We start from the raw sequence: 27,678 nt of genomic DNA on the forward strand, positions 1-27,678 counted from the left end.
TCTCTGGTCCAGGCAAGAATCCTCATTGGTTGACTGATCCATTGCTTCCCTTTTGTCCCTATATCATTTCCCATTACGCAAACATGTTAGTGTGTGTGTATATATGAATATATATTTTTAATTTTGTTAGTAGAAAAAGTGCCTTATTGTGTTTGCATTTATTTTAATTTACATAGATAGGTTCTGTCGTTTATCACGATTCTGTTTCCTACTATGTCTTATGTTTTCACAGTGCATTGTGTTTTCTATCCATCCACATTTCTCTGTGTGCATCTAATCCATTGCTTGGTGTATATCTACAAGTGTGGCCTACCTTTCTTCCAATGATGGACACGAAGTTCAAATGTATTTTAAATTTTCTTTAAAGATCTTCTTTGTGTTTGAATGTATTTAAGCCCTTCTAATTGAATTTATGCCCTCTGATTGAATGTTCAAATGGAAATATATGTATATGAATTGTACAGGAAGTAAATGTCTGAATGAACTTGTGTTAAACACAAGGATTCATATGTATAATAATCTAGAGAATTGTTTTCCTAATAAAAGCAACCTTTTGACAAAAGACAAATCCTGCTTGCATGTTGAGACCTGGATACAGTAGAATAAGTTCTCAGAAACTTACAATATACAGCACAAAAGGCATACTTGCAATAAAAGTAAAATGACTGTACAAGGAGACCTAGATACCTCAGTTTGGTAATATGTCATATATTAAATACACTTTAAAACAATATTTTATTAAAATGAAGAATATCTTTTGGAGCTTATTCCTTCAGAGTTATTTGAATTATGAAAAATACCTTTTTTACTCTGTTACTGAATGCATACATGTCTTGACATTTTCCCATAAGAACTTGAGGTATCTTTCTACAAAGACTGTATACCCTGAAGATAATGAATAGGGTGGGAATGGAAAAGCATTACTTTGTAGGAGAGGCATTTCCAAGTATTTTATTTAAAAGCAAAGCTTGTGGCCTTGATTGAGCATTACATTTAACTTTAACCTTCTTGTAAACTGAAAAATTGAAAACATGGTAGATTCTATCAGTTTTCATAATCAGAATAGAAGAAGCATACTCATTTCTCAGGGCAGATACTCTATTTCCTGGTAGAGGTACGCCCCACTGAGCATCTCCTAGAGCAGCTGTGGGTATGGGAAAGAGGTTAACCATTAGTAGGGTTTACATTGAATTCTCAAGGTTAGAAGCCCAGTTCTCAGATAAAAAGCAGAGATTTTACTGAGGAAGCAATGTTGTATTTACACTCAAGCAAGTGTTTGATTAAGACCCTAGAATTCTGTATCACTTAGTGCTATATCTTTAGCACATGGAATCTTGGAAGTGGCAGGTATAGGTCGGAATCCTGATTCTGCCCCTTGTTACCTGTGTGGTCCTGGCTGGACACATTTAATCTCTGCAAACTTCAATTTTCTGATATATAAAGGTAATAATTAACAATAAACTACCTTGTAAAACTGTTGCTGGGATTTAGTCAGGTGAAAGTTCCTAGGATAATTCAGTACATATTACATAAGTATGTTGTTAGGATTAAGTATGATAAACCATGTGAAGTTCCTAGGATGGTACCTGGTGCGTATGACCAGGTCTTCAGTGAGCATTAACGTGCCTTCCTTTCTCTTCCCCATCTTAATGATCATTCCTTCTCTACCTCAGGGAAAGCACAAATTGCATGTAGATACCGGAATGGAAGGTGATTGGTGTGGCCTTATTCCGGTCGGACAGCCATGCGATCAGGTTACGACAACAGGCCTGAAGTGGAACGTCAGTAAGTAAAACCCTTGCACAAAGGGAGGTTTTCTTTCTTTCTTTTTTTAAAAATGTCTCTTGATAAATAATTAGAAGTGGAATTGCTAGGTCATATGGGAACTCTATGTTTAACCTTTCAAGGAACTGCCAGACTATTTTCCAAAGCAGCTGTACCAATTTTATATTCCTACCAGTGATGTATGAAGGTTCCAGTTTCTCCATATCCTCACCAACACTTGTTGTTGTTATTATTGTTATTCCCATCCTAGTGAGTATGAAGTGTTATCTCATTGTGGTTTTTATCTGCTTTTTCCTAATGACTAATGATGTTGGACGTATTTTCATGTGCTTATGGGCCATTCGTATATTTTCTTTGGAGTAATGTCTATTTAGATCTTTTGCATAGATTTTAATTGGGTTATCTCTTTTTTTATGTTGAATTGTAAGATTCCCTTATGTATTCTGGATAAAAGTCCTTTATCAGATATATGATTTGAAAATATTTTCTGAGTCTTTGGCATATCTTTTTATTTTCTGAAACTTAATTATCTAAGTGCATTAAGTTAATCTAATTTAAATTTGATGAAGTCTAATTTCTTCTTTTATGGATCATACTTCTGGTGTCATATCTAAGCACTCTTTGCCCAGCCTTCTTCGCGATTTTGTATGCCTGAAACCTACTTTACTTTTCCAGAGACGTAGCTATTCTTACTAAAATAGAGTTATTTTTATAATCAAACACCTGAGATTTTATAAGATTAACTGTTCTTACTAAATTTTAAAATGTTCTTCAGTACTTATGAACTGTATTCAGTACTGTACCTTGGTACTAGTCATACTAAAACTGTCTGGTTTGAAAAGAACAAAAAATGAGGTGGATCTGTTCATGAAATAAATTCCAAAAAAACCCATCAGGCATTATGAAATGAATCATCCCTAGTCTCTAAGAATAACAGTAATTTAATCAAAGGGCTTTGATTGAATGTCAAAGGGATTATTTCATGATTGACCAATACCTCTAAGGTTGTACAAAGCAAAATACGGAACCATGTCATTCTTTTATAACATGTAAAACTTTGAGGTTCCTACAAGGAAATAAATATTTCAAGAAATAAATACATTGAAGATTAAAAGATATTTTAAAAGGCCTTTCTATGAGCCATTGCTGAAACAATTAGGAAAAAAGCTAGAGATATTTTGAAGCAAATGTCTGGCAAGCTCATCCGAATTTGAAAGGATGGTGAGAACAGATCTCCTCCAGTGCATAGAAATCTGTGACAGGCTTTGAAGCGGTTAGCTGAAACTGACATGCACTCCCATCAGAAGCTTTATTTGAAAACATTTCCAGCCTAAAACAATTGTTTTACTGTCTGGAGCTCCCATTCTTTCCAAGGACCCAGTCTAGACAATGGTGAGAGCTTCCTCCTGGATCTGGTAGTGACCTCACTTTCCAGGGCCGACGCCAAGACACGCCGGGCACTGTGCAGAGTGAACAGGAGGGTTGACCATATAGCTTCCTTTATCTTACAGGAACAGGCAAGAGTTGGAGGGTACAAGAGATTCTTCTGTGCCCTTTAGAGCATCCTCAGAGCCCCTGTGTCCCACACCAAAATGCACATCCTAATTCTTTTTTTTCTAATTTAAACTTATAAAAATGTTTTATACAATTTTTAAAGGTTATACTCCATTTACAGTTATTACAGAACATTAGCTGTATCCTCCGTGTTGCGCAATACATCCCTATTGTACACCCAGTAGTTTGCACCTCCCACTCCCCTACCCCTATATCGCCCGCCCTCCACCGGTGACCACTAGTTTGCTCTCTATATCTGCGAGTCTGCTGCTTTTTTTGTTATATCGACTAGTTGGTTGTATTTTATAATTCCACATATAAGTGATATCATACAGTATCTGAATAATAAAATTTAGTCCAGGAAGGGGCCTTGGGCATGATGGAGCTTTTAATCTTCTTGTCTGTGATAATATTTCAGTCCTGCCGAAATGATCTACACTATTACTTACCTATATATTTACAGATTGCTTCAACTTTTGAAATAGATACTTTTTTCTCTACAACTCTGTGAAAATAAGAAATAGGAACTTCACAGGGTATGAAAAGCAACAGAGTTGAGACGCAAGTGTTTCATCAATGGTATGTGGTAAAAGTGCTAATGAATGGGGTCTTCCGATAGGTAATATTGCCTCATTAAAAAGCCATAAAAATAACTGTGAAATGACACCATGTTGGCTTGGAGAGACGTGGATAGATCTTTTTCACAGAGAGGGTCGTGCTTTACTCAGTGTCATTGTGAAAGCAGAGCTCGATGTCATTTTGTCTGTCACACCTACAAAGTGGCAGGACAGGGCTGGACCCAGAGGAGGAGAAAGGAGATACAGTAACTTAGTCAGGAGTTGCTCACATCCTGGGTCAAGGAGAATAAGCAAGTCCTCGTAAGGAAATGCATCAAAATCTTCCTCAGGTGGTCTGGAGGCTGGCATTCTCCCTGTCTGTACCCACACTGAAATATGATGCCACTTTCTGATATGAATCAGGAAGTAGTCTGACTCACCTGTTTCAATTTGTGGTCTCTCCCATCACGGTCTGTGTTTAAAGCAAGTGCCTGTGGTGGTGCCACCATCCAGAAGTGTATCTTTACTAATTTTGTCGAAACTACCTCTATTATAATACTTTAATTCATAGCAATATACTGTGGACAGTCTGTGGTGTGTGTCTGGCACTGGAGTTTCTCTAGGCTGTGTACACATGGGACTAAAACAGCTGCATCGCAGGCAATGCCATCCTCCTATTTACTAGACCTGCCGTACAGCTCTGAGAGTGGGAATGCCAGTGTACACTCGCCTCAGGAGTACGCAGGAGTTCCCATGCCTCACGTCCTTACCCTGTTCTCGGTATTGTCAGATTTAATCATTTTTGCCAGTCTCATGAGTGTCAATGATATTTCACTGTGGTCTCTGATTGCTGGGGAGCGAAAGCATCTTTTTGTAGTTATTAGCCATGTGGGTTTCCTCTTCTGTGAATTGCTACTTTCTTTTGCCCTTTTAGCCCTTGGACTATTTGTTTCTTTCTTTCTTAGAAGCTCTTCATACCCTAATGATCTTCCTCCTGGCTATACATTGCCTTTGCCAATTGTTTATGCCATTTTTGTACACAGAGAGGTTATTAAGTTAAAGAGGTAGTCAAATTTATCAGTCTTTTTCTTTCAGATTTGTAATTTCTGTGTCATAAATCATCTTTCTATATTCCCTGTGGTTGTAAAGATGTTCTCACAGTTTAGTTTTGAGGGGGATTTTTTTTAGGTTTCTCCTTTCACCTGAAATTGATTTTTGTGTATGATATGAGTTAGGGATCTAATTTTTTTCCTTACTGATAACCAACTGCCCTAGCATCATTTATCATCCTTTTTCCAGTGATTTGTGATATACTGTAAGTTTTCGTATTCACGAGTATGTTTCTTTGATCTCTAGTCTCTTCCTTTGACTTACATTCTTCTACCTGTACTGATACCACACTGCCTTAATTAACATAGCTTTATAATAAATATTGAAATGTGTCGAGTCTACCAACCTTGTTCTTCGAAATTTTCATGGCTATTCCTGGCTTTTCTCTCTTCTTTGTAAACGTTAGCATTACCCTGACAAGTGTCACACACACAATTCCATTGTAATTTTTATTGGGATTACATTTAATTTACAGATTATTTTGGGGAGATCAGAACAATTGGGGAAGAGAATTCCTGCATGAAACTGAGTCTTCCCATCCATAAACATAATGTAACTCTCCATTTAATTAGAACTTTTTAATTGCTTTTGATAATTAAAAAATTTTGTCTAAAAGATTCTGTACTTCCTATGTAAGATTTGTCTGTAGAAACCTTATATTCTGTACTGCTATTGTAACTACACCTTTAAAAATTACAGGACTTCCTTGGCGGTCCAGTGGTTAAGACTCCGTGCTTCCAATGCAGGGGGTGTGGGTTCAATCCCTGGTCGGGGAACTAAGATCCCACATTCTGCATGGTGTGGCCAAAAAATAAATAAATAAATAAAAATGATATTCTCTGAGTTCATTGGTGCTATATACACATACAATTGACTTTAGTATATTGTATTAATATATTGCTGAATACTTTCATTGTTTCTAAAAAAGTGACTTGGGTTTTCTATAGAGCCACATTTTTGTTAGTAATCAAGTTTTTCTTTCTTCTTCATCTGTAACAAATAGGATTGTGTTCAGTTATGAGTAACTGAAATAGTAGCTTTAAAAACTGCCCCCCTTTCCCCCTTCATGTAACAAAGTATAGAGTTAAGCAGTTACAGGGCAAGGTTTCTATGGTTTCCTCAGCCTTTGCCTCAAAACATAAGATGTCTCTGTTGCAACTCCAGCCACTGTGTTCCCCGTTCAGCATCAGGTGGGAAAAAACGGAAGAGAGGAAGTAGGGCAGCACATATTGCAGGAAAACAAGGCATCAGGGATTCCCAGCATTTCCAGAAATCCTTCCTGCATCTAATCTTTTGCCTCAGTGGCTAGAACTATCAAATACCACCCTAGCAGCAGAGGAGTCTGGGACATGAAATTTTTTAATCTAAGGACATAGTCACCCCAAATAAAACCAAGGTCCTGTCAGTGAGGAAAGAAAGAATGAGTAGGAGTCTGCTCTTCTATCAAAAAACTGCCTTTTCTTTGTCCGCCATCTTGATGAACAGTTTAGCCACATACATAATAAAAGCTTATTTTAACTTTCTTCCAGCCATACTCTTCTGAATTTCTGTTGTTGCTGTCGATGAATCCACAATCAGACTAATTCTTATTTGTTTATAATCTGTCTTTATCCACTCTTTAGACCTTATGTTTTTCTTTGATGTTCTACAGATTTACTACAGTATGTTTAAGTGTAACTCCTCTCTTGTTCTAGTTGGTTTTCCTTAGCTCTGATAATTGGTGTCCATTGATTCTGAAAATTTTTCAGATATCCCCATTTTTCAGATAAGGGCATGGTAGTTCAAAGCCCTAGTTGGCGATTTGCCCAAATTCATATCATTAAGGGATTGATACACTCAAAATTTGAATTTAGGTCTTCAGTGCTATTTTTCCTGTTACTAACTAGTAAATGAAAGACCTTCCATATAAAATAAGTTGATGCTTTTAAAAAAATCACTAAAATGAATTTGGAATAAAGAGAAAAATACAAGAGGAAGTTAACTGTAGACAGGGGAAAGAAAGCAAAGGAGATAGGAAAGAGGACAGTAATGGTAGGAAACTAAAAGTAATTTGGAAGAAAAATAAAAATCCTGAGGGACAGAACTTTTAACTTCTCTACACTTTTGCCTAAGAAAAATATAAAATGGTGTTGCCCTCTATTTGCCCAGGCCTCTGCTTTATAACACTCAAATTGAGTTTGAAATTATGCATTCATTGTTCTTCATTGTTCCTTTTTTTGTGTTTTTTCAAAGAAGTACAGATATAAATGACAGAGTGAAATAATTCTGTAGCATTGACTGAAAGAGACTCAAATCTAGCCCAAGTGGAAGAGTTTTGAAAGAAAAAAAATTCTGAGAAAACAGTTTGACAAGATTTTTCATCTCTATGGAAATGCTTTGTAATAAGTGTGTACAGGTACCAGGATTTTCTGCAGGAGTTCTCTGTGAGGGTTTTTTTTTTCCCTATCTATCTATCTATCTATCTATCTATACATCTTTATTGGAGTATAATTGCTTTACAATGGTGTGTTAGTTTCTGCTGTATAACAAAGTGAATCAGCTCTACATATACATACATCCCCATATCCCCTCCCTCTTGCGTCTCCCTCCCACCCTCCCTATCCCACCCCTCTAGGTGGTCACAGAGCACGGAGCTGATCTCCCTGTGCTATGCGGCTGCTTCCCACTAGCTATCTATTTTACATTTAGTAGTGTATATATGTCCATGCCACTCTCTCACTTCGTCCCAGCTTACCCTTCCCCCTCCCCGTGTCCTCAAGTCCATTCTCTACGTCTGTGTCTTTATTCCTGTCCTGCCGCTAGGTTCTTCAGAACCTTTTTTTTTTAGATTCCATATATATGCATTAGCATACGGTATTTGTTTTTCTCTTTCTGACTTACTTCACTCTGTATGGCAGACTCTAGGTCCATCCACCACTGAGGATTTTTAAGTGCCAGCCTAACAAGGGAACAGTTCAAGCATCTATTAAAAAACAACAACAACTACTACAGTTGCTATTAATGCAGTTTCAGTGAGAAACTCTTAATTCTCACTCCATTATGCCTCACAAGGTGATTCTAGTCAGTTGTCATGGTTCAACAATAGCTATACACACTTAAGGTATAACCTTTGTGAGCTCATGCCACTAATGTGTGAGATGTTTCATGTTTCTAAATGTCTTTATTATTATTTTTAATTATTGCTTTTCTAGTCCAGTGCTTGAAAAAAAGCACTCTGAAACTGTCATGTCAACATTTTCTTCTTTGATTCGAGGACAATATCTTTTGTGTCTTCATTCTTTTGATAATCAGTGACCCGCTTTGAGTTGAAGAGATTGTTACAATTTTTACATAAAACACATGCTTCAAGAATCAAAGGTGATGATAATAAGGATGGCTTTTAAAAAATTAATTTTTTTTTTTTTTTTTTGCCGCAAAGAAGATGTTAGCTAAAGTTTCCCTCCCCAAGACCATTTTCTCAAGTTTACAATTTGGTGAAATGACTGTATTTCATCATAGCCAAGATGTCATCAGTTGTAAGATGCATTATTATTTTATGTACACTGAGAAAAAAATGCTACTAATTATATTTGCAGAGATGTGGGAAAAATATGTGTGTTAAAACTGATAAAATATGGTAGATCAAATAGAATAGAAATTTATGAATCAAACTATATGCATAGACATACTCTTAAACGTGTTGTGAAAAATTGCAAAAGCCTTTGAAATGGGCAAAAAGATACCTGCGTATCTTTCAGTGGATTGTTTGGCCTGGTCTAGAGGCCCTTGAAATGTTATATGATTCTATAGGATACCTAGCTTTTCATCGTCTTTGATTATTTTGCAATGTTGTGGAATTAGAATTTAACTGATAAAGGGCAGATCATACTGTATATGATTCCTGTTCATATAAGTCAGTTGAACTTTTGTTCTGTGAAAACTCCATGGATTGTCACCCTATATAAATGGCCAATTTTCCATCTATTAGCAAATCCATTTCAGCATTCCTTGTTGTCTAAATAGGTCTGTCCTTTGTAGTCTCCTTTGAACCAGTTTTTTACATCATAATAGTTTTCTCATTAATTAATGACTTAATTGAAATCTTTGATGTGTTCATTTTATATTTGTTTGAGTCATTATTTTACCCTTTAAAAATTAAAAAAAAAATTGTAATCACCTATGATATTTAAAGGATCACAAGCTGTTGCAGTCTTTAAAAAAAAAATAGTGTAAAGTGTTATTGCAAAATACCACTTCCGGTTGTATGCAGTAGGTCAGAGGGAGCTCTGGGACAAAGGTCTAATGATGTCACTTCCATATTTGTATCCCAGAAAATGTCTCACAAAGAGCTGTACTTGAACTGTGCACTCTGTATCTGTAAAGGATCATGGCCATGACTGAACCTTTTAAGCAAAAGAAATCAGACCAATACACTCTTCTAGAAGGCAAAAGTTGATTCTAGTACTAGTAAACTAAGCTGGAAGGAAATGACATTTTTTAAGCAGTGTTATTGAAATATAATTCACGTATTATAAAATTGTTCTGTTCTTGATCACAGAAAGACAGCATCCAGTGGTTTTACCATGAACTATGATGTTAGCTGTTGATTTTTAACAGATGTCCTTGATCAGATTGAGGAAATTCTATTCTATTCCTAGTCTGTTGAGTGGTTTTACCATGGAAGGGTTTTGGACTTTGCTTTTTTTTTTGGTCTATTGAGATGATCATGTGATTTTTTTAAAAAAAATCCTGTTGATATAATAATATATTACATTAATTGAATTTCCAATATTAAATCAAACTTACATCCCTTGGATAAGTTCCACTTGGTCATGATGTATAATTCTTTCTCTGTGTTGCTGGATTCAGTTTCCTAGTATATTTTTGAGGATTTTTGCATCCACATTCCTAAGATACATTGTTTTGCAGAGTTTTTTTCTTGTGGTGTCTTTGACTGGTTTTATAATCAGGGTGGTACTGACATCTACTCTTAAAGTCCAGGCATTCAGGAGGGAACCTCCAGGGAAGTCAGCCAAGGCAGCAAGAGTGAAACAGCAGTGAAGTAGGTCTAGCAGACAGGATGCAGATTTGGGGAGCACATAGCATAGAGGAAACTCTGGTTGCAGGAGACACCTGAAGTGTGTTCTGATCCAAAGATAGGTGGTGCCTTGTACCTTGCCCTCTTTTATTTGTGTGCTTGCTGCTAGACATGGGAGGGAGGAGAGAATGAGACCTATAGAGCCAGCTTGTATCTAATGAATAAATAACAGGGGCTGGCTGGCCATTCTAACGAGGAAGTTTAGGTCACTGAACATTTAAACAAGCCCAACCTGCTGGGGAAGCAGTTTCATTTACAGGAAATTATATCGAATGATCTCTAAGTGTTCCTTTAAAAAGCAATTATCTCCACACACGGATAAAGACAAGGAGCAGCCTTTCTCCCTTCTGTGTTTAATTAACCATCAATGGCTTTGCATCTTCACTGCTTTATATTATTAATTTAGAAAAGTCATTAATGTGTCCATAGGTCATTTTTATTTATAAATAGAAAGTGCTAGCTATAAATTCCAATATTGATTTTTCTCCAATAATAACTTTTCACTAAGGATCTTTCAAACCTTAGGAATAATAAGTTCCCTCACAAATTTATGTAAATTTAAATGTGTGAAAGATTTATTTTTCATAATAGCCGTACCTAGAATATTACATTTATTTATATATGTATAAATAAATTAGGATGATAATTACAGATAAATATTTTCACAAAGGTTTCTCAGGGAAGCCTTACATTTCTATTTGTAGGGCCCTGAATATTTTCAAATATTTGGTAAGATTTAAAGTGTAACAGTGCATACTGAGGTCATTGCTCTAGGCTGTATTAAGTGTTTTGTTTTTTTTTTAAATTGGAGTATAGTTGATTTATAATGTTGTATTAGTTTCTGCTGTACAGCAAAGTGAGTCAGTTATACATATACATATATCCACTCTTTTTTAGATTCTCTTCCCATATAGATCATTACAGAGTATTGAATAGGGTTCCCTGTGCTATACAGTAGATTCTTATTAGTTATCTATTTTATATATAGTAGTGTATATATGTCAGTCCCAATCTCCCAGTTTATCCCTCCCCCCCTTCCCCCTCGGTAACCATAAGTTTGTTTTCTACACCTGTGACTCAATTTCTGTTTGGTAAATAGGTTCATTTGTACCATTTTTTTAGATTCCACGTATAAGTGATATCATATGATATTTGTCTTTGACTTCACTTGGTATGACAATCTCTAGGTCCATCCATGTCGCTGAAAATGACATTATTTAGTTCTTTTTTAATGGCTGAGTAATATTCCATTATATATATGTACCACATCTCCTTTATCCATTCCTCTGTCGATGGACATTTAGGTTGCTTCCATGTCCTGGCTATTGTAAATAGTGCTGCAATGAACATTGGGGTGCATGTATCCTTTTGAAGTATGATTTTCTTCAGATATATGCCCAGGAGTGGGATTGCTGGATCATATGGTAGTTCTATTTTTAGTGATTTCTTATATTTTTGACTATGTTATGGAAATAACAGAGTATTACATTCTTGATTAATGGAATATATTTAAAAAGAAACCTTTATTGTTGATACCGCATCTTGATTTTTTAATGTATCCTTGATAGTAAGTGCCAGCAAATGACAATTTCTATGATGCGTCATCCAGACTATATGAATGTTATTTCCTTTACTTAGAATCTAGGATAATTATATTGATAGTATCAGAATGTTGAAAGGCACATCATCGTTCGTCTTGACCTATGATTTTCAAATGAAATAATGAAAATCTAAAAGTGACTTCCACAAATCACATGGTTTGGTAGGGCCAGAGCTGGCCTGGAACACAGATGTCTCTATCCCAACACAGGGCTTTTCCCTCCTAGGCTCCTTCACTACTAGCAGCGTAGAAAACTTTGATATTTGATAATAGGTTCAAATATATATATAAAGATAGGTAAATGTAAAATGTGTGATGTTTGATAGGTAGATTGAAAAATATAACCATATTTGTTAAAATTTTCATGATACAGGTTTTCAGCTGTATCAGTGCCAAATTGCTGCTATAACAAGTTACCACAAACTAGAGGCCTAAAACAACAAGCTCATCATCTGCAGTTCTGGAGGTTGAAGTCCCAGATGGGTCTTATGAGAGAGAGTAAGATCCAGGTATTGACAGAGCTGCAATCCTCCTGGAGGCTAGAGTGGAGAATCCTTTTCTTACCATTTCAGCCTCCAGAGGCTGCCCACATTTCTTTTTTTTTTTAATTATTTATTTATTTATTTATAGCTGTGTTGGGTCTTCGTTTCTGTGCGAGGGCTTTCTCCAGTTGCGGCAAGCGGGGGCCACTCTTAATCGTGGTGCGTGGGCCTCTCACTATCGCGGCCTCTCTTGTTGCGGAGCACAGGCTCCAGACGCGCAGGCTCAGTAGTTGTGGCTCACGGGCCTAGTTGCTCCGCGGCATGTGGGATCTTCCCAGACCAGGGCTCGAACCCATGTCCCCTGCATTGGCAGGCAGATTCTCAACCACTGCGCTACCAGGGAAGACCAGCCCACATTTCTTGACTCATGATTCCTTCCTTCACTGTCAAGGCCATCAGTGTAGCATCATCAGATCGCTCTTCCTCTGACCTCTGCTTCTATTGTCACCTCTCCTTCTCTGACTCAGACTCTGAGCCACCCTCTTTTAAGGAAGTTGTGACTACACTGGGTAATCCAGGATAATCCTAGCTCGTGCTTTTTAATTTAATCACATCTGAAAAATCCCTCCTGCCGTGCAAGTAACTTATTTACAGGTTCTGAGGATTATAATGTGGACATTTTGGGGGTGCCATTATTGAGGCTGTCATTTAAGTCTGTAATCAATAAGTTCAATAATTTCCTGGAATAATACATATTGAATACAGTTATTACATCACTGAATCTTTACAGTTACTCTGAAAAGTAATGTACGAAGACTGTTTACATGTCCTTGAGAAACTGAATCTCATTGTTATTCATCTTGGCCTCAGATAACGTGTGGTAAAGACTCAAGACAAAATAGACCCAAAATATTGTGTGAGCAAGATTTATTAGGTGTCCACAAAGAGGGGTGAGAGTGACAATTTCCATTCACTGTGGTTTCTGTTTCCAAGGATTGTGGTCAGGTTTAGTACAGCGTATATTCTGATCCCTGGGAGCCATGAAGGAAGTCAGAGGGTTTGCTTCTGGTCAGCTGTGAGTTTGTAATCGGGCTTTTATTAGACATATTCCTTCGTTCTATCCTTTTTTGATTCCTTCTCTTTTTTAGCCTTTGAGGCTGCATTTTAATGAGAAACTGATAGTTTCTACCAATAACAGGCAGCAATCTGATGTGTGATCAAGATGGTGAAAAACAAAAGGCAGAAAATTTGACTCTTCTTATATCGCTTTCTTAGTTACATATTATTAGAATCTCAGGACTCTACGGGTCCTTAACAATCGATCAGATATGTATCATTTATTTGCTGAGCACGCATACACCAGCAAACTACTGATTGACTACTTATCTGCTCTCACTTTTATTCCTGCCCCTTCCACACACACAAACATCAATGCCGCACGCATATACTTGTACTACAATATGGTACAAGTTTGGGTTTTCTTATTATATACATAGATTTGATCAGTCTGGGGTCATAGAACACAGAACTGCCGCTTTTGATAAGTTCTGAATATTAACACTGAGGAAAAATCGCACAAAATGACAATCATGGGGAACTTGAGGACCCAACTTTTATGAAAAAGGCAAAGTTGGGTAAGGGGGAACTTGATAAGCAGTAGATATTATTTCTCTGGGGAGAAAAATACAAAGAGAAACAAGATTGTTTTTTTTAGACTATGTTATTCTGCAGGATTTTCAAAAATTATACTGGTAAGCAAATATTACATTTCCAGACATATAAGACTAATGACATACAGCCTACAACAAATTTGTATTAAATACTGTATATTTCATTAACTTAGCTCCAATTCTATTTTCTACATTATAGGATTTGAAGCAAATATGAATGATTTTTCTTAAGTCCTTACCCTTTTGTGATTCTGCTGAGAGCACAAGAAACCAACAATAATTTACTGTATGCCATAATCATCCTGTTTTGTTTTTAGAAAACTCCCAACAACCTGACAACACACATTTGTTATGGTTGAGTCTAGGCATTTAAATATGAAAACAATTAACATGCATTTGTGGGGAATATGACAAATGGGAATTTGTGAGCAGACCAATTTTTCATTGACCTGCATTCAAGAACACTATTATAACTCAGGCATGCCTCCCAAGTTGTTTAAATGAGTTGATTTCCTAGTATTTATGTGGGCAGGTTGACTGATGAGAATGACTTTGGTATAAGCTCAAGAGTCGCTTTCTATTTCCCTTCCTCCAGGTTTCACTTTTGTGCTGATTCAGATGTGAGCTCTGTGCATTCAACCATCCAGCTAATATATTGAGACAAGAAAGCAATAACTTTTGCTCATTACATGAATTGTAGAGAAAGAATCAAGGGGTTCAGATGAATAAACTTTTACTATGGGAACAGCTCACTGGGCATAATTTTCTTCTGGGTCCAAATAATCATATTGTGTGTTTTGAATATACTTTCTTCTACCTATCTTTTCTCTACACTCATTCAGGTATAACATCAACTCTTTTATGAGTGCAGAGTATTATTTTCCTCATTTTATAGATGAGGAAACTGAGACCCAGAATGTTAAATGAATTGTCCAAGTTCATGTTTCCTAACTTAGTCCTCCATGCACAGAAAGTGGATCCATCACTGGTTATTTACATATCTATTTTTAAAAGCTTTCGACTTGGTGAAGTAACCTATCTCAACATCCTTTTTCTAAATGAAAATAGAATTTCCCCAGACATTGGGCAGGTTCTAAGACAAAGGAGACAGAGAATTAACACCTTGGCAATTAAACTCATGATATGAGCCCTACCTAAGACATTCCCTTCCACTCTGTGAGCCACAAATCAGAACCCATGTGGATTTGAAGAGTGTGTAATTTAAGTGTAACTTATATGCTCACCGTGATGTGTGATGTCTGGGGTGATTATAAACCAAATGTCATTCATCGTGGTTCTCAAGTATTTGTGGTAAGGACTCAAGGGAAAAAAAAAATATGTACTTAGCATTCACAAAGGGGGATAAATGGTTAAAGCAGGATTTTTGATGAAAAGGAAAGAGCAGTGATCAAAGGGCAGGATGGTTTGGCTGCAGGAGGTTTAGACGGCAGGCAGCTTTCTCAGCTCCGAGCTGCTCCCGTGTCCTGTAGATTGCTTGGAGGCCAGATTGTGAAAAAGCTGAAAATACTTAGAGAACACTAGGCTTATATTAAAAGAAGGGCAGATCACACTGGGGAAATGCCCAAAATGCAGACTAAATTAGAAGCATCTGCATAAAGGCGCTTTGAAATATGTCTGTGGACCCCAAATAAAGTTTGTAGTGAAGAAATATTTGCATAATGTGTTTTTGTTACAGTGCAAGGGAAACTCAAGGGACAGATTACATAGAGAGAAAGTAAGTTCTCCAGCTTAAGAGGTGTATTTGGGAACTAGCAAGAGAGGGTAGAGGTCTTCTTCTGGTTTTGAGATTATAAAACAGCCAAAAAAGGAAACAAATCAATGCTTTAAACCCTTTGATAAAGTAACTCTCTGGAGATGATTGTATAACATATAACTTCCCTTCTTCTCTCTGTGTTAATTTGTACCTTGAGTTTCCCTTGAAACATAGCAAAAAACATTTACACAGCTATTTACTTCAGTTAATAATGCGGAGGAAAGATGCAATAGGGTTCAAGCTCTGACTGTGAAACGAATGAATTATACGGCCCCAGGACGGCATGTGGGCCCTTAATCTATGCAAAGAGGGTTGCTAGATGATGTCAGAGGTTTTCTTCAGTGTGGAACTGTGGCTTCTGAAGCCACAGAGAAATAAGCGGGTCCAGATCATAAATGCCAGGAGCTTAATTTTCAAGGAGACCACTCTCTCCTCCTTAATTCCCTGTGTGATGGCAATTAAAGTCCCCATGAGAAGCGGCAAGAGGACCAGACTCAGGAGACTTTCGTCTGGGGTTGCTGTGTCAGGGGTTGATGTGCAGCCCCTTTTCTCATAGATTTCGTGCCATGTGGTTCACCGTATGGAAGTGGCTTTGAATGTTGCAAAGGAGGACGCGTCCTGTGTCATCGTTGCAGTTTATCATCTCTTGCTGAAGGTTCTCACTCTTCAGAAGTTCACAGTGAGGCTAGAAATGGGAGATGATGATGATGATGATTCCTCATTTACTCTGAGAGAGAATGGATGCTCTGGTTGCAGCAGTACAACATTTTCTGACAATGATTTATTAGTAGTGTTGTGGTCTCCTGCTTGCCCCAGTGCCAACATCATGCTTCGGCTGCCTCTCAATTTATTTGCAAGGTTTCACTTTGGAGAAATCACATCGGCCTTTTTCACTCATCTGTTTTCTAGACCACATTTAATTGCAAATTAACAACTTGTCTCTCAACTATTCCTAAGTCTGGCTTTTCTTTGTGTGTGTGTGTGTGTGTGTGTGTGTGTGTGTGTGTATGTGTGTCTGTGTCTTAAGAACGTGCTTAGAAAACATTATCAAAGCAAGAAGGCTTTCTGATTTTACCAGCTACAATTGATAACCAATTTTTATTTTTAACCATCGAAAAAATTTATTTGCAGTATATCAGTGTTAAGTCTGCCAGGAGAGAGAAACAGGTTCTGGGCAATTTAAATCTGACATATAATTAAGAAAAATACATGTTCAAACCGGAGGTGTTTGCAGTTGACCTGAATCCCACTAGAGGCTGATATTCTACAGATAAAGTAGATAAAGTTTTATTTCCTATACCGTGCATGGTACATTACTAACTAACAGGCAAATTAAATAAAGAAGGCTCCCCTGTTCTAGAAGGATCCATTACCGAGGTGGGTGGGTATCTGGCTTGTGCTTGTTGGACAAAGTGAAGAAAGGCAGAGATGCTGGCCTCCTTCTCATCCTGACCCACTGCTGCTGCAATTACGATGTAATTATGAGTGCTGTTCTCACCTGCCATGAGGTTTCATTCTCTTTCCTTTAAAATGTGTGACTTTGAGCTAAATGATCTCAATCTTTTTCATTAAGTCTTTCTTCTTTATTCTCAATAGCAGAATTAGACTATTTTGTTCTCTCCTCCTGAATACCTGTGAAAAGCACTTGAGGCCCAACACACATGCCATTTCCCCCTTAAAACAGGTCCCCAACCCCTAGTATTCTCAGAATATGTTCTCCCTTGAATATCTTCCTCTCCCTTACCCCCCACTAAAATCTTCACTCATCTTCAAGGGCCATTTCAAATCACGTCCTTCACGAAGCTTTCCTCACTAAATGTGATTTTTCTTTCTTAACTTTGAATTCCTAAAGTGTGCTGTGCACCTCTTCAGTACGTTTACCTATTAGTGTCATTCTCTGTGCAGATTTTTTATTCCTTTTATTAGAATGCATTCGCCTCAAGGATTTGGTGCTGTCATCTGTGTTTCCTCCTAGTCCTCTGGGATAGAGCCTTGCATGTTTTGTGTAATTAGCAACCTTTTTTAAATGAGCAAGTGCATTTTACCCCCATGAATTTTGTAATGGGACACAGAGTCAATTGCATTATAGTAAAAGATGCCAAAGCAAGAGTTCTATATTATAAACCTTTAAAACAATTAGAATAATGAGGGCTAAGTTCAATTTTAAGGGTGAAAATAGTTGTAAACCCTGCCAAAAGTTGATATGGTTTAAAGTGATGCCATTTAGAATATGAATGTTACCAAAGATGGCTTTTTAGTATGAGAGTGTGTGTGTGTGTGTGTGTGTGTGTGTGTGTGTGTGTGAGTGAGAGAGAGAGAGAGAGGTGCCTGTCAAGGGAGTGGGCAGTGCAGGAGTGAATCTGTAGAAATCTCACCATGTTGAGGATTTGGAGTGTTCAATGAATTCATTGCTCCCCTAGATGCTTTTCTCTGACCCATTTGTTTACTGCTCTTAATATGAGGCAAGGTCTAAAGCATTTCATTTTTAGATTCCCCTCTTATAGATGTTGAAGATTCAACATCATCTTCATGTGAGGGCAAGTATCATTATAAAAAGAAAAGAAAATGGAATTGGTTCTCTTATTGTGTCTTTATTCATGAAACTTCTAATATTTGCTGTGCAAAAAGAAGAAAAACAGAAAAATCCTAGTTTGGTTTATTCTACTGTGTCCTAGAGGGCACTCTTACAGTATTATATAAATGTAAAAATTGGGTTTGTTTGTTCCAATCATTTTGTATCTTTATCCACTTAACTAGATTATTAATTTCTCTAGTTTATGAGCCCTTTAAGTTTTCCTTCCCATCCTATTTAGTAACAGTTTTAACACTAGGTGTTGAAATGACTTGATAAATAACAGGATTCCTTATCAAATTGGTCCTTCTTTTTCATATCTATATTATATACATTCTTCTACTGTTATCAGTGAGAAGTGGATAAGGAAGTGGTTACTTAGCCTTGGGAAATAGTTGTATTTACATGTTGGTAAGAAATAGTGGATCCTGAAAAAAAATGACAGGGAAGAGTGAGCAAGGCAGGAAGAGGAAAGGATGATACAGTTTATCCAGTGAGTAGGATCATATGCAAAACAGAGTTAAAATGGTTGGATTTCACTGAGGAAATATTTTGGTCACTCTTGAAAATGCAGAAAAGTAGTAGCATAGTACAGGCAGGGCCAGATTTCTGTTTTTCAAGGTGGTAGAGAAGAGTTAAATGCATGTTGAGAGCACAATGGCAGCAGATTTATTAAGCTTTTTAAAAGAAGTTGATCAGTGATACAAGAAACCATACAGGTATGGAGTTTTGTTATCAAGGAGACCCTTATGTCCAAGGTGTAAAAAGAAGTCTATTTATGTTGAACGTCAAAAGGAGGCAAGAAAGTCGAGACCCAGGAGAGGTGGGAGAAATGGGGAAATGCTGGCTGAAGAGGGGAAGGGCCGCAGCAGTGGGAGGCTTTAGAGAGACTATGCTTAGCTCCACCTTCGAAACTAGAAATGAGAGATGTTGAGTTAGGTTTTAAGGTGAAGATGCTTATGGATGAAGGCACTCATTGATCACAGGTGGCACGAATCTTTATCAATAAGTCGGCCACAGCATCGGTGGATAAGGCACAGGGGTAAAGTTAGGATTTAGAAAGTGTAAAATACCTATCAACGGGAGTGTGTTAAAAAAAAAAATAATAACTTTTGAATAAACTTTAGACCACAGCAAGGACCAGTTGTTGAACATAAAGGAGTCTTCAATTCTGAACGTTTCCCTAGAAGAACTCTAGTGGGGAATAGTGGACAAAGTGGATGGGGGCCACTGATTACTGGCAAGTTGCCTGGGGCAGTAATTCTCAAGTGCCACATGGTCTCCATCAGTTATAAATTATGCCACAGGTAATCTGTAACTAAGTATAAGTACTCGTAATTTTGGTTGATTTTTTTAAAAAATTCATTAAAGCAGATTTAAGGTCACTCTTAAAATACTGTCTCTCACTGGCAGTTCAGTGCACTTCCTTGGACTGAAAAGTAACCTGTGGATTAGAGTCAGGGTTATGGAAACTGTATGTACCCTCACCCGCTGGTGCCTCATGACGTATGCAGCATTGTGACTGATACACGGCTGTTAGGGCAATCACAAATTATTTAGAGTTTTGCAGTTGAAACTTTATAGTTCACTGTGTTTTCTGTTTAACTTTACCCATGAATACAATTTTAATAAAGAAGGTAGGAATAGAAGAAGAAAATGAGAGTAGTACATCAATAACCTTATTGCACTTGCCCCTAAATAGTCTAAGAATTCAGTGGGCAGTGGTGGGGAGGTTACTTTGCTATGTCTGTCAATAAAGCCAAACAAATTGATGACAAATTGTTACCCGGACGTGAATAGATTTATTTTGCTCTCTTCATTTCTCATTAAGAAAATGCTTGTCCTTTGCTTGGTCTGGTCCTGAGCCCCTTCTCTCTATAAACTGTCCCTAAATGATCTTATCACAGCCTATAACTTTAAATACATCTACATACCATTGCTTCTCTGATGTATAGCTCCACCGCTTACCTCTCTGATTTTCTTCACTTGCCCTGGAATTCTGGGAACATAAGCTGCTCTAGAGCATAGAAACTTCATGTCTTTTGTTTAGAAGCTGTCCCTCCTGCAGAAAGGAGTGCCTGGTGCAGAGGTGTTGTTGAGTAAACCTTTGTTGAATGAATGTCTAAGAACCTTATCTAAGATGACGTGACCACGACAGAATGCTTGGGTTTTGCTCCACCTGTTCTGTTTTCCCCATGTCAGTAAACCAACACAGACACAGTTGCACAAACCAAGAACCTTAGATGACTTCTTCCTTTCTCCCTGTCTACTCTTTCATGATCCAAGTCCAGGCCATCTTCTTTTTTTTTTTTTTTTTAACATCTTTATTGGAATATAATTGCTTTACAATGGTGTGTTAGTCTCTGCTTTATAACAAAGTGAATCAGCTGTACATATACATATATCCCCATATCTCCTCCCTCTTGCATCTCCCTCCCACCCTCCCTATCCCACCCCTCTAGGTGGTCACAAAGCACCGAGCTTATCTCCCTGTGCTATGGGGCTGCTTCCCACTAGCTATCTATTTTATATTTGGTAGTGTATATATGTCCTTGCCACTCTCTCACTTCATCCCAGCTTACCCTTCCCCCTCCCCGTGTCCTCAAGTCCATTCTCTACATCTGCATCTTTATTCCTATCCTGCCCCTAGGTTCTTCATTACCATTTCTTTTTTTAGATTCCATATCTATGTGTTAGCATACGGTATTTGTTTTTCTCTTTCTGACTTACTTCACTCTGTATGACAGACTCTAGGTCCATCCACCTCACTACAAATAACTCCATTTCGTTTCTTTTATGGCTGAGTAATATTCCATTGTATATATGTGCCACATCTTCTTCATCCATTCATCTATCGATGGACACTTATGTTGCTTCCATGTCCTGGCTATTGTAAATAGTGCTGCAATGAATATTGTGGTACATGACCCTTTTTGAATTATGGTTTCCTCAGGGTATATGCCCAGTAGTGGGATTGCTGGGTCGTATGGTATTTCTATTTTTAGTTTTTTAAGGAACCTCCATACTGTTCTCCATAGTGGCTGTATCACTTTACATTCCCACCAACAGGGCAAGAGTGTTCCCTTTTCTCCACACCCTCTCCAGCATTTATTGTTTGTAGCTTTTTTGATGATGGCCATTCTGACTGGTGCAAGGTGATATCTCATTGTAGTTTTGATTTGCATTTCTCTAATGATTAACAGTGTTCAGCATCCTTTCATGTGTTTGTTGGCAATCTGTATATCTTCTTTGGAGAAATGTCTATTTAGGTCTTCTGCCCATTTTTGGCAGGCCGTCTTCTTATCTCTCCTGGAATCTGCAATGGGCTCTCCTACTCCATCACCTTATTAAATCATCCTTCACAAAGTGACCAGAGCAATCGTTTTAAAGCCAAAATAAAAGTACGCCTCCCAGCATTTGGAACCCTTTAATGACTTTCCTTCATATTTCAAATAAAAGCCACATTCCCGTCTGTGCCGAGGTCCTGCTCCAGGATCTGGCCTCCTGCTGCCTCGCCAGCCACTGGTACCACTCTCCCCTCACTCCCTGGCTCTAGTCACACTGCCCTTTTGGTTCCTGCCCTAGGCTCTTTGTACTTGTTTTTCTCTCTGCCCAGAATACTATTCTTCATGTCTTCCTGTCTTCCGATGGATCTCCCACATTGTATCATTTGAGTCTCAGCTAAGATGTTACTTCTTCATGGAGATTGTTTCTCATAAGCCGATCTGAAATAGTATTCATGCCCTCCCCTCCCAACAAAGCACATTGCCCTGTTTTATCTTCTTCATTGCAGTCATTACTGTTCGACTCTTATTAAATTATTGATAGCTCTCTTCCCCTCAGTAAAAGTTAAGCTTCATGAGAGCAGGGACATTGCCTGTCTAGTTCTTTGCTTTATCTTGAGTACTTAGAATGGTTCCTGCACAGAGTGAGCACTGAACAACTAGTTGTAGACTAGAATGTAGACTCTCTACAGAATGGGGTCACGTGGTAGGTGCCAGAATTAAATCGGGAAAGAGGGATTAGCCTCATTAAGCCTCTGAACCTCGTGTTCCATCTGCATCATTAAGAGTGGCTACAGTTAATTCTCTTGGAAAGAATTAGGGACAGCGGCCACTAAAGTAGAGCAGGAGGATAGGGTGGAGATGGGTACAGTGCCCTGCCTGGTCCCAGACTATTTTGGACCAAAGCATAGAGAATGTAGAAGAGGCAGCACTAGGATGGAACCAGAAACAGTATTTGAGATGAATCAGAAATGGTAGTATTTGCCAAGGGTGATCTTCTTTCTGTTTAACAGTCCATCTAGCTAAGGTGTTTGAGAGATCCCATAAAACAGAAGTCTTAAAGGAACCCTGTTTATCACTGTGATCCAATTCTGCTATGTCCAAAATCCAGGAGTTTTCCACATCTGTGGAGTCCACCGCTGGACGGGAGGCTCTCAATCCGCAGGAAAACCAAATCTTTCATATTCTTAGGCTCATTATTGTCAGTCACTCATAGTTCAAGGCCAGTGCCCTAGAATGGGCCACTTATTGATGCTCTGAAATCCACAGCTTCCATTTTCTGAAGCCCTCCTTATTTTCTAGGCTCCTTTAAAGCAACTGTTGCCTTTTGAAGATGTATACCTCCAACCAGATGCTATCTTTCGTTTCTCTGAATCTTCAGAGCATTTGGGAGTATCTCTTTAAGGCACTCCAGCCTTGGATTGTAAGATTTGCATAATTGCCTTAGGTTCCTTCCCCTACCTGGATCAGAAATAGAGGCAGAAACCGGGTCCTAATCATTCCTATACCCTCTAAAACACAATCCCATGCCTCAGACATGCATGAATCAGTGTGAAACTTGAAAGAAATTCTGCTGTTTACTAGGTGTGTGACCTTGTGATTTACTTCTCTAAGCTGACACTTTCTCATCTCTAAAACTGAGTTAATGATAGAGAAAATAAAAACCACATCATAGGACCTTCCAAAGAATTAAGCGAGATAGCATATACAGTGCTTGGCACAGAGTGTAATAAGTAGTGGTTTTATTATGGTGATGGATTTTATGGGTTCCCCAAATGTCAATCCCAAGAGAACCCAAGAATGGCCTATCTTAAGTGACTATCTTTGATTCTAATATTAATGACATTCTAAAATATTGACTGTCATAGGGCCAATAATAAATATAGTACCAAAAATTCAACTGTGAATATAGGCCTATATCCTTAATTAAGAAAAAAGTTAACAGAGGAAAATCACTTCTGAGTCTTATAAATAGGAAATTGGATTTCCTAATGGGTAATTTAAAATACTTTGGGAGCATAAATACACCTGGAGCACTCAAGCTATCAGTTGGTGACTCAGAACAAGGGCACAGAATTCTGAAATAAGCAACAGCAAATGGCCACTTAAGGTCTCAAAGAGCAAATTGCAGAAAATAAATTAATTCATTTAAACATGCATGAATCTCCGAAGTGGGGGAATAACCTGAAATGGTGCTGAATGATTTCCTTAGTTATGTGTGTTCTGAAGTATTAATAATGCCTTGTTTTGTGCCTTTTACCTTTGATGAGAACAGATCCCAGAATCTTTTGCCTTATTAAATTGTTTCGAAGTAATTTAGATTATAAAACAGCAAATTCCAGTCAAAGTACAGGTTGGTTTCATTGATTTGGAAAAGTGGATAGCAAGTTTATCAAAGGATAGATGGATCCTGGAGGGAATGGAAAGTGATTATGATTAAATCGTTAGAAAAGAGCTTTGGAGAGGCTGACATAATTTTGCAGAAACTTCTTAAAAGTTTGAAACTTGCCCACCTTTCTGCTAAAATATGTGCAAAGATTTTATCAACCTGTCTGATACTGTGTGGCATGGCAATTTAAGTTCTAAGAATCAATATACTCATTTGTAGACTATAGGGTAGATTTAGTATATTTGTCAGAATTATTACTCAGTTATTTCCAGATCTCATCAGATGTTTTAATTTTCATTCCTGGAACCACAGACACGAAAATCCCAGCATTTTATGTCCTTGCATACTTAAACTTTACGGTTGTATAACTGAATAAATAAAGGAAAAGGGGCCAGAAAGAGGAGGCAGAGATGTCAGAAGCAGAAGCAGACTGTCAACTAAAGGCCTGTAATGTCCGATGACGTGTTCCATCTGATCTTTTAAAGGAGAAGGATTTAAGGAAATTACTGTGTGCCCTGCACACGCTGGTTGTCAGGGTAGCTTTCTTGTATGGCAGCGGTTCGTTTTTGATGCCAAGGCAGTGAGGGAGAGCTTGGCAGCAGAGCAGGAGCTCGAACTGAGGACACCTGGCTATGGAATGGATGAAGCTTAGCAAAGGATTTGGCAGCCTTGCCTGAGAACAAAAATAATCAAAAGAATTGCCGAGAACCATAAAACCAGGAGAATAGGGATATGAAATACATCAAGCTGATTATTTGAACATGGAAAAATATTAAACCTATTCTAAGTCTGTTAGGATGCCCATGTATTTCTGTGAGTTTCTGTTACTATAGTAATTTCTGTTTTGCCCTGGGACTATGAATAGGATAAAGTCAGATACTTTGTTATTGTTTATTTTTTAAGTTTGGAAAAACACATACTTCTTAACCCAGGGTTTAAATAATTTGTAACTTACGAATAAGTGCATATATCTCTGTAGTTGAGTATTTCCTTTGATGCCAAAGGCTCATTATTTGTATGCTAATCTGTTCTCTTGGGAAGCTCTGGTATGTTACAATTGCAAATAATCTTTGAAATCTTTTGGAGCAGCTCTAAAAAGAAACAGTACATTCCAGGAAGATGGTACAGCATTTGCAAGGCTTTGTCATGATAGGTCAGGAGGTATTTTATGTAGCTGAAGTGTGCATAGAGGTGGTGGAAAGATGAGAGATGATGTTGGAAATTCAGGTGGGATCAGATCGTGTACTAGGAGAGGAAGTCTGGATTTATTCTGTAGGCAGTAGGGGAAGATTTTATTTTATTGAAAAAATTTTTTATTGGAGTATAGTTGATTTACACTGTTGTGTTAGTTTTGGCTGTACAGCAAAGTTAATCAGCTATACATACATATATACATATACATAGATATACATATATATACACACACGTATATACATATATACATATATATATATATATCTCCTCTCTATTTTAGATTCTTTTCCCATATAGGTCATTACAGAGTATTGAGTAGAGTTCCCTGTGCTATGCAGTAGGTCCTTATTAGTTATCTAGTTTATATATAGTAGTGTGTACATGTCAATCCCAATCTCCCAATTTATCCCTTCCCCCCCACCTTTCGCCCTTGGCAACCATAAGTTTGTTTTCTACATCTATGACTATTTCTGTTTTGTAAATAAGTGGGAAAGAATTTAAACAGAGGAGGAAAATGATCACTTTTGTGTTTAACAACAATTCATGGAATCGTATGGCCTGGATTACAGAAAGATACAGTAAATAACTTAAAAAAAAAATCAGACCACGTATGAAACTAGAACCTTATGTTAAATATTTGAATAAACACTCAAAAGAAGCATTTGTCACTCATTCTAAAGGGATAAGATCTTTTGAGTGACTTTTTTAAAAAAAAAGATGCCTACATTAAATATATTACAATTGACCCTTGAACAACGCAGGTTTGAGCTGCCCAGATCCACTTATATACACATATTTTTCAGTAGTGAACGCCACAGTACTATACACTCTGTGGTCGCTTGAATCCAAGGATGAGCAAGAACCACTGATGCAGAGGACCGACTATAAATCATAGGTGGATTAACCCCCAGGTTGTTCAAGGGTCAACTATACTATCTTTTTCAATAGGTACCCTTGACCTTTAAAATTCCAAATTCAACTTCATGTCTGCTTATGAAAGAGGAAATTCTCTTCTTCAGTGACAGGGTTTGTGGGATCACTTGGTTCTTTACAACAAACACAGAATTCGAAGTGTCTCTTCTCCTTGTGAAATGTGACACATGTCTGTTTCTATAATTTATTCTGCCCTGTTGTTCTGACTCAACCAGGTAACCTACTATTCATTTGTTTAAAACAAGGCGATGCAGCTTAAAGGGCCACATGTACTGCAAATGAAGTTCTTGAGACATTAGAAAATCATCACAATTACATATCCACAACCCCACACCCACTGTACTGTGTTTCACACCACGCGCTGCTGTTGATAGATGGATTATACTTGTAGGTAGAAATCAAATATTACCCACCGATAATGAATATATTTTGATATGTATTTATGTATAGGTACTAACTGTCCATTGATGCTTCTTTAAGAGCATATGTCTTATAATAAATTGAAAGGCAGAATCTTCAAGAACTTTCAAGTATGAAATACTGTTCCGTCACTTCTGTGTTTCTGGTGATTAGCTTGCTTTTTTAGTAGCTCTGTGAGATGTTTTTCTAATCAGTGCACACGAGCCATCATCAAAACTAGAATTCCTAATTCTGAGCCCAAACAGTTGGAGTCCAACCACATCAGGACCTTTAATAAGCATTTTAAGGAAAAAGCCATCAATCCTTTACTCCCTCTCCCTAGCTCTGCATACATTATTGGAAAGTTTTATCAAAGTTTTTGTCCTAAAAAGCCTTTAAGAAATTTGAATGATGTACCTGTAAGCAGGTAGTATTATCTAATCAAAATTCGATTTGTGAGGGTGAGTCAGGTAACATTCATAACTTTAATCATGTTAACAACTCTGAAATTGGCTGATAATTATTTTAGAATTAGAGGCTCTAATTTGTACATTGGTAACGTGTTTCCAATGACCGGCCAATGTAATAACAATAACAAACTGTACTCTGTCTTCTTTGAGATCCTAATGGGCAGCTGAAATGGGATATTTCCACCAGAACTGAATATCAGTTTTTTCCTGAACATCCAAAACTTGTGAAGTTTCTGAAGATGCAAGGTCAGGTTTAGCATTGTGCTAGTAGAGTCCTACCATGTTCTCAGTGGTTTTAATTCAGTTAAAGCCTGTGACCAAAAACAGTCTTATCAGTGTCATTATCACTATCAGCAAAGTATCCTAAGTACAGTACCAGGCAAAATGCTTTGTAAACCACTTGAATGCCAATATCTTAGCCATATAGCTTTATCCTTATTTATAGTAGGAATCCATCAAATTAACATACTAATCAGAGAGGCCTCAGATGAGAAAATTTCACTGCCCTTAAATATTTCTAATAATTTTAAACCATCTAATGGTTTTAAATCTATGCAATAAGGATAAATATGTTAACACAGGATTTTAAACTTTTCTTAAACTGTAGAACCCTTTGCTCAACCAAAATTTTACCTAGAACCTTAAACCATAAAGCTAGATAAACAACTGTTTTTATTTATGTATAATACAAATGCTATCACATATAGTGATTTACCACATACAGTTTTTTTTTTTAAGTTACTAAAAATCATAACATTGTGTATATATTTCTAACTTTACTGTGGCCTCTGCTTTATTTTTTCTACAAGAAATAATAGCTTATAATAC

General features: G+C 37.4%; 1 protein-coding gene across 2 annotated transcripts in view; it reads left to right on the forward strand.

Annotated features, from left to right (window-relative positions):
• TPK1 (thiamin pyrophosphokinase 1) overlaps positions 1 to 27,678 on the forward strand; it is a 357,348-nt gene that overhangs the window by 252,421 nt on the left and 77,249 nt on the right. For both annotated transcript variants that reach the window (XM_036864409.1, XM_036864408.1), the window contains one exon: positions 1,674 to 1,785. In XM_036864409.1, coding sequence (XP_036720304.1) covers positions 1,674 to 1,785 — 112 coding nt within the window. The remainder of the gene's footprint in view (positions 1 to 1,673; positions 1,786 to 27,678) is intronic.

This window comes from Balaenoptera musculus, chromosome 9 (genome assembly GCF_009873245.2).
Source record: "Balaenoptera musculus isolate JJ_BM4_2016_0621 chromosome 9, mBalMus1.pri.v3, whole genome shotgun sequence".
Taxonomy (NCBI): domain Eukaryota; kingdom Metazoa; phylum Chordata; class Mammalia; order Artiodactyla; family Balaenopteridae; genus Balaenoptera; species Balaenoptera musculus.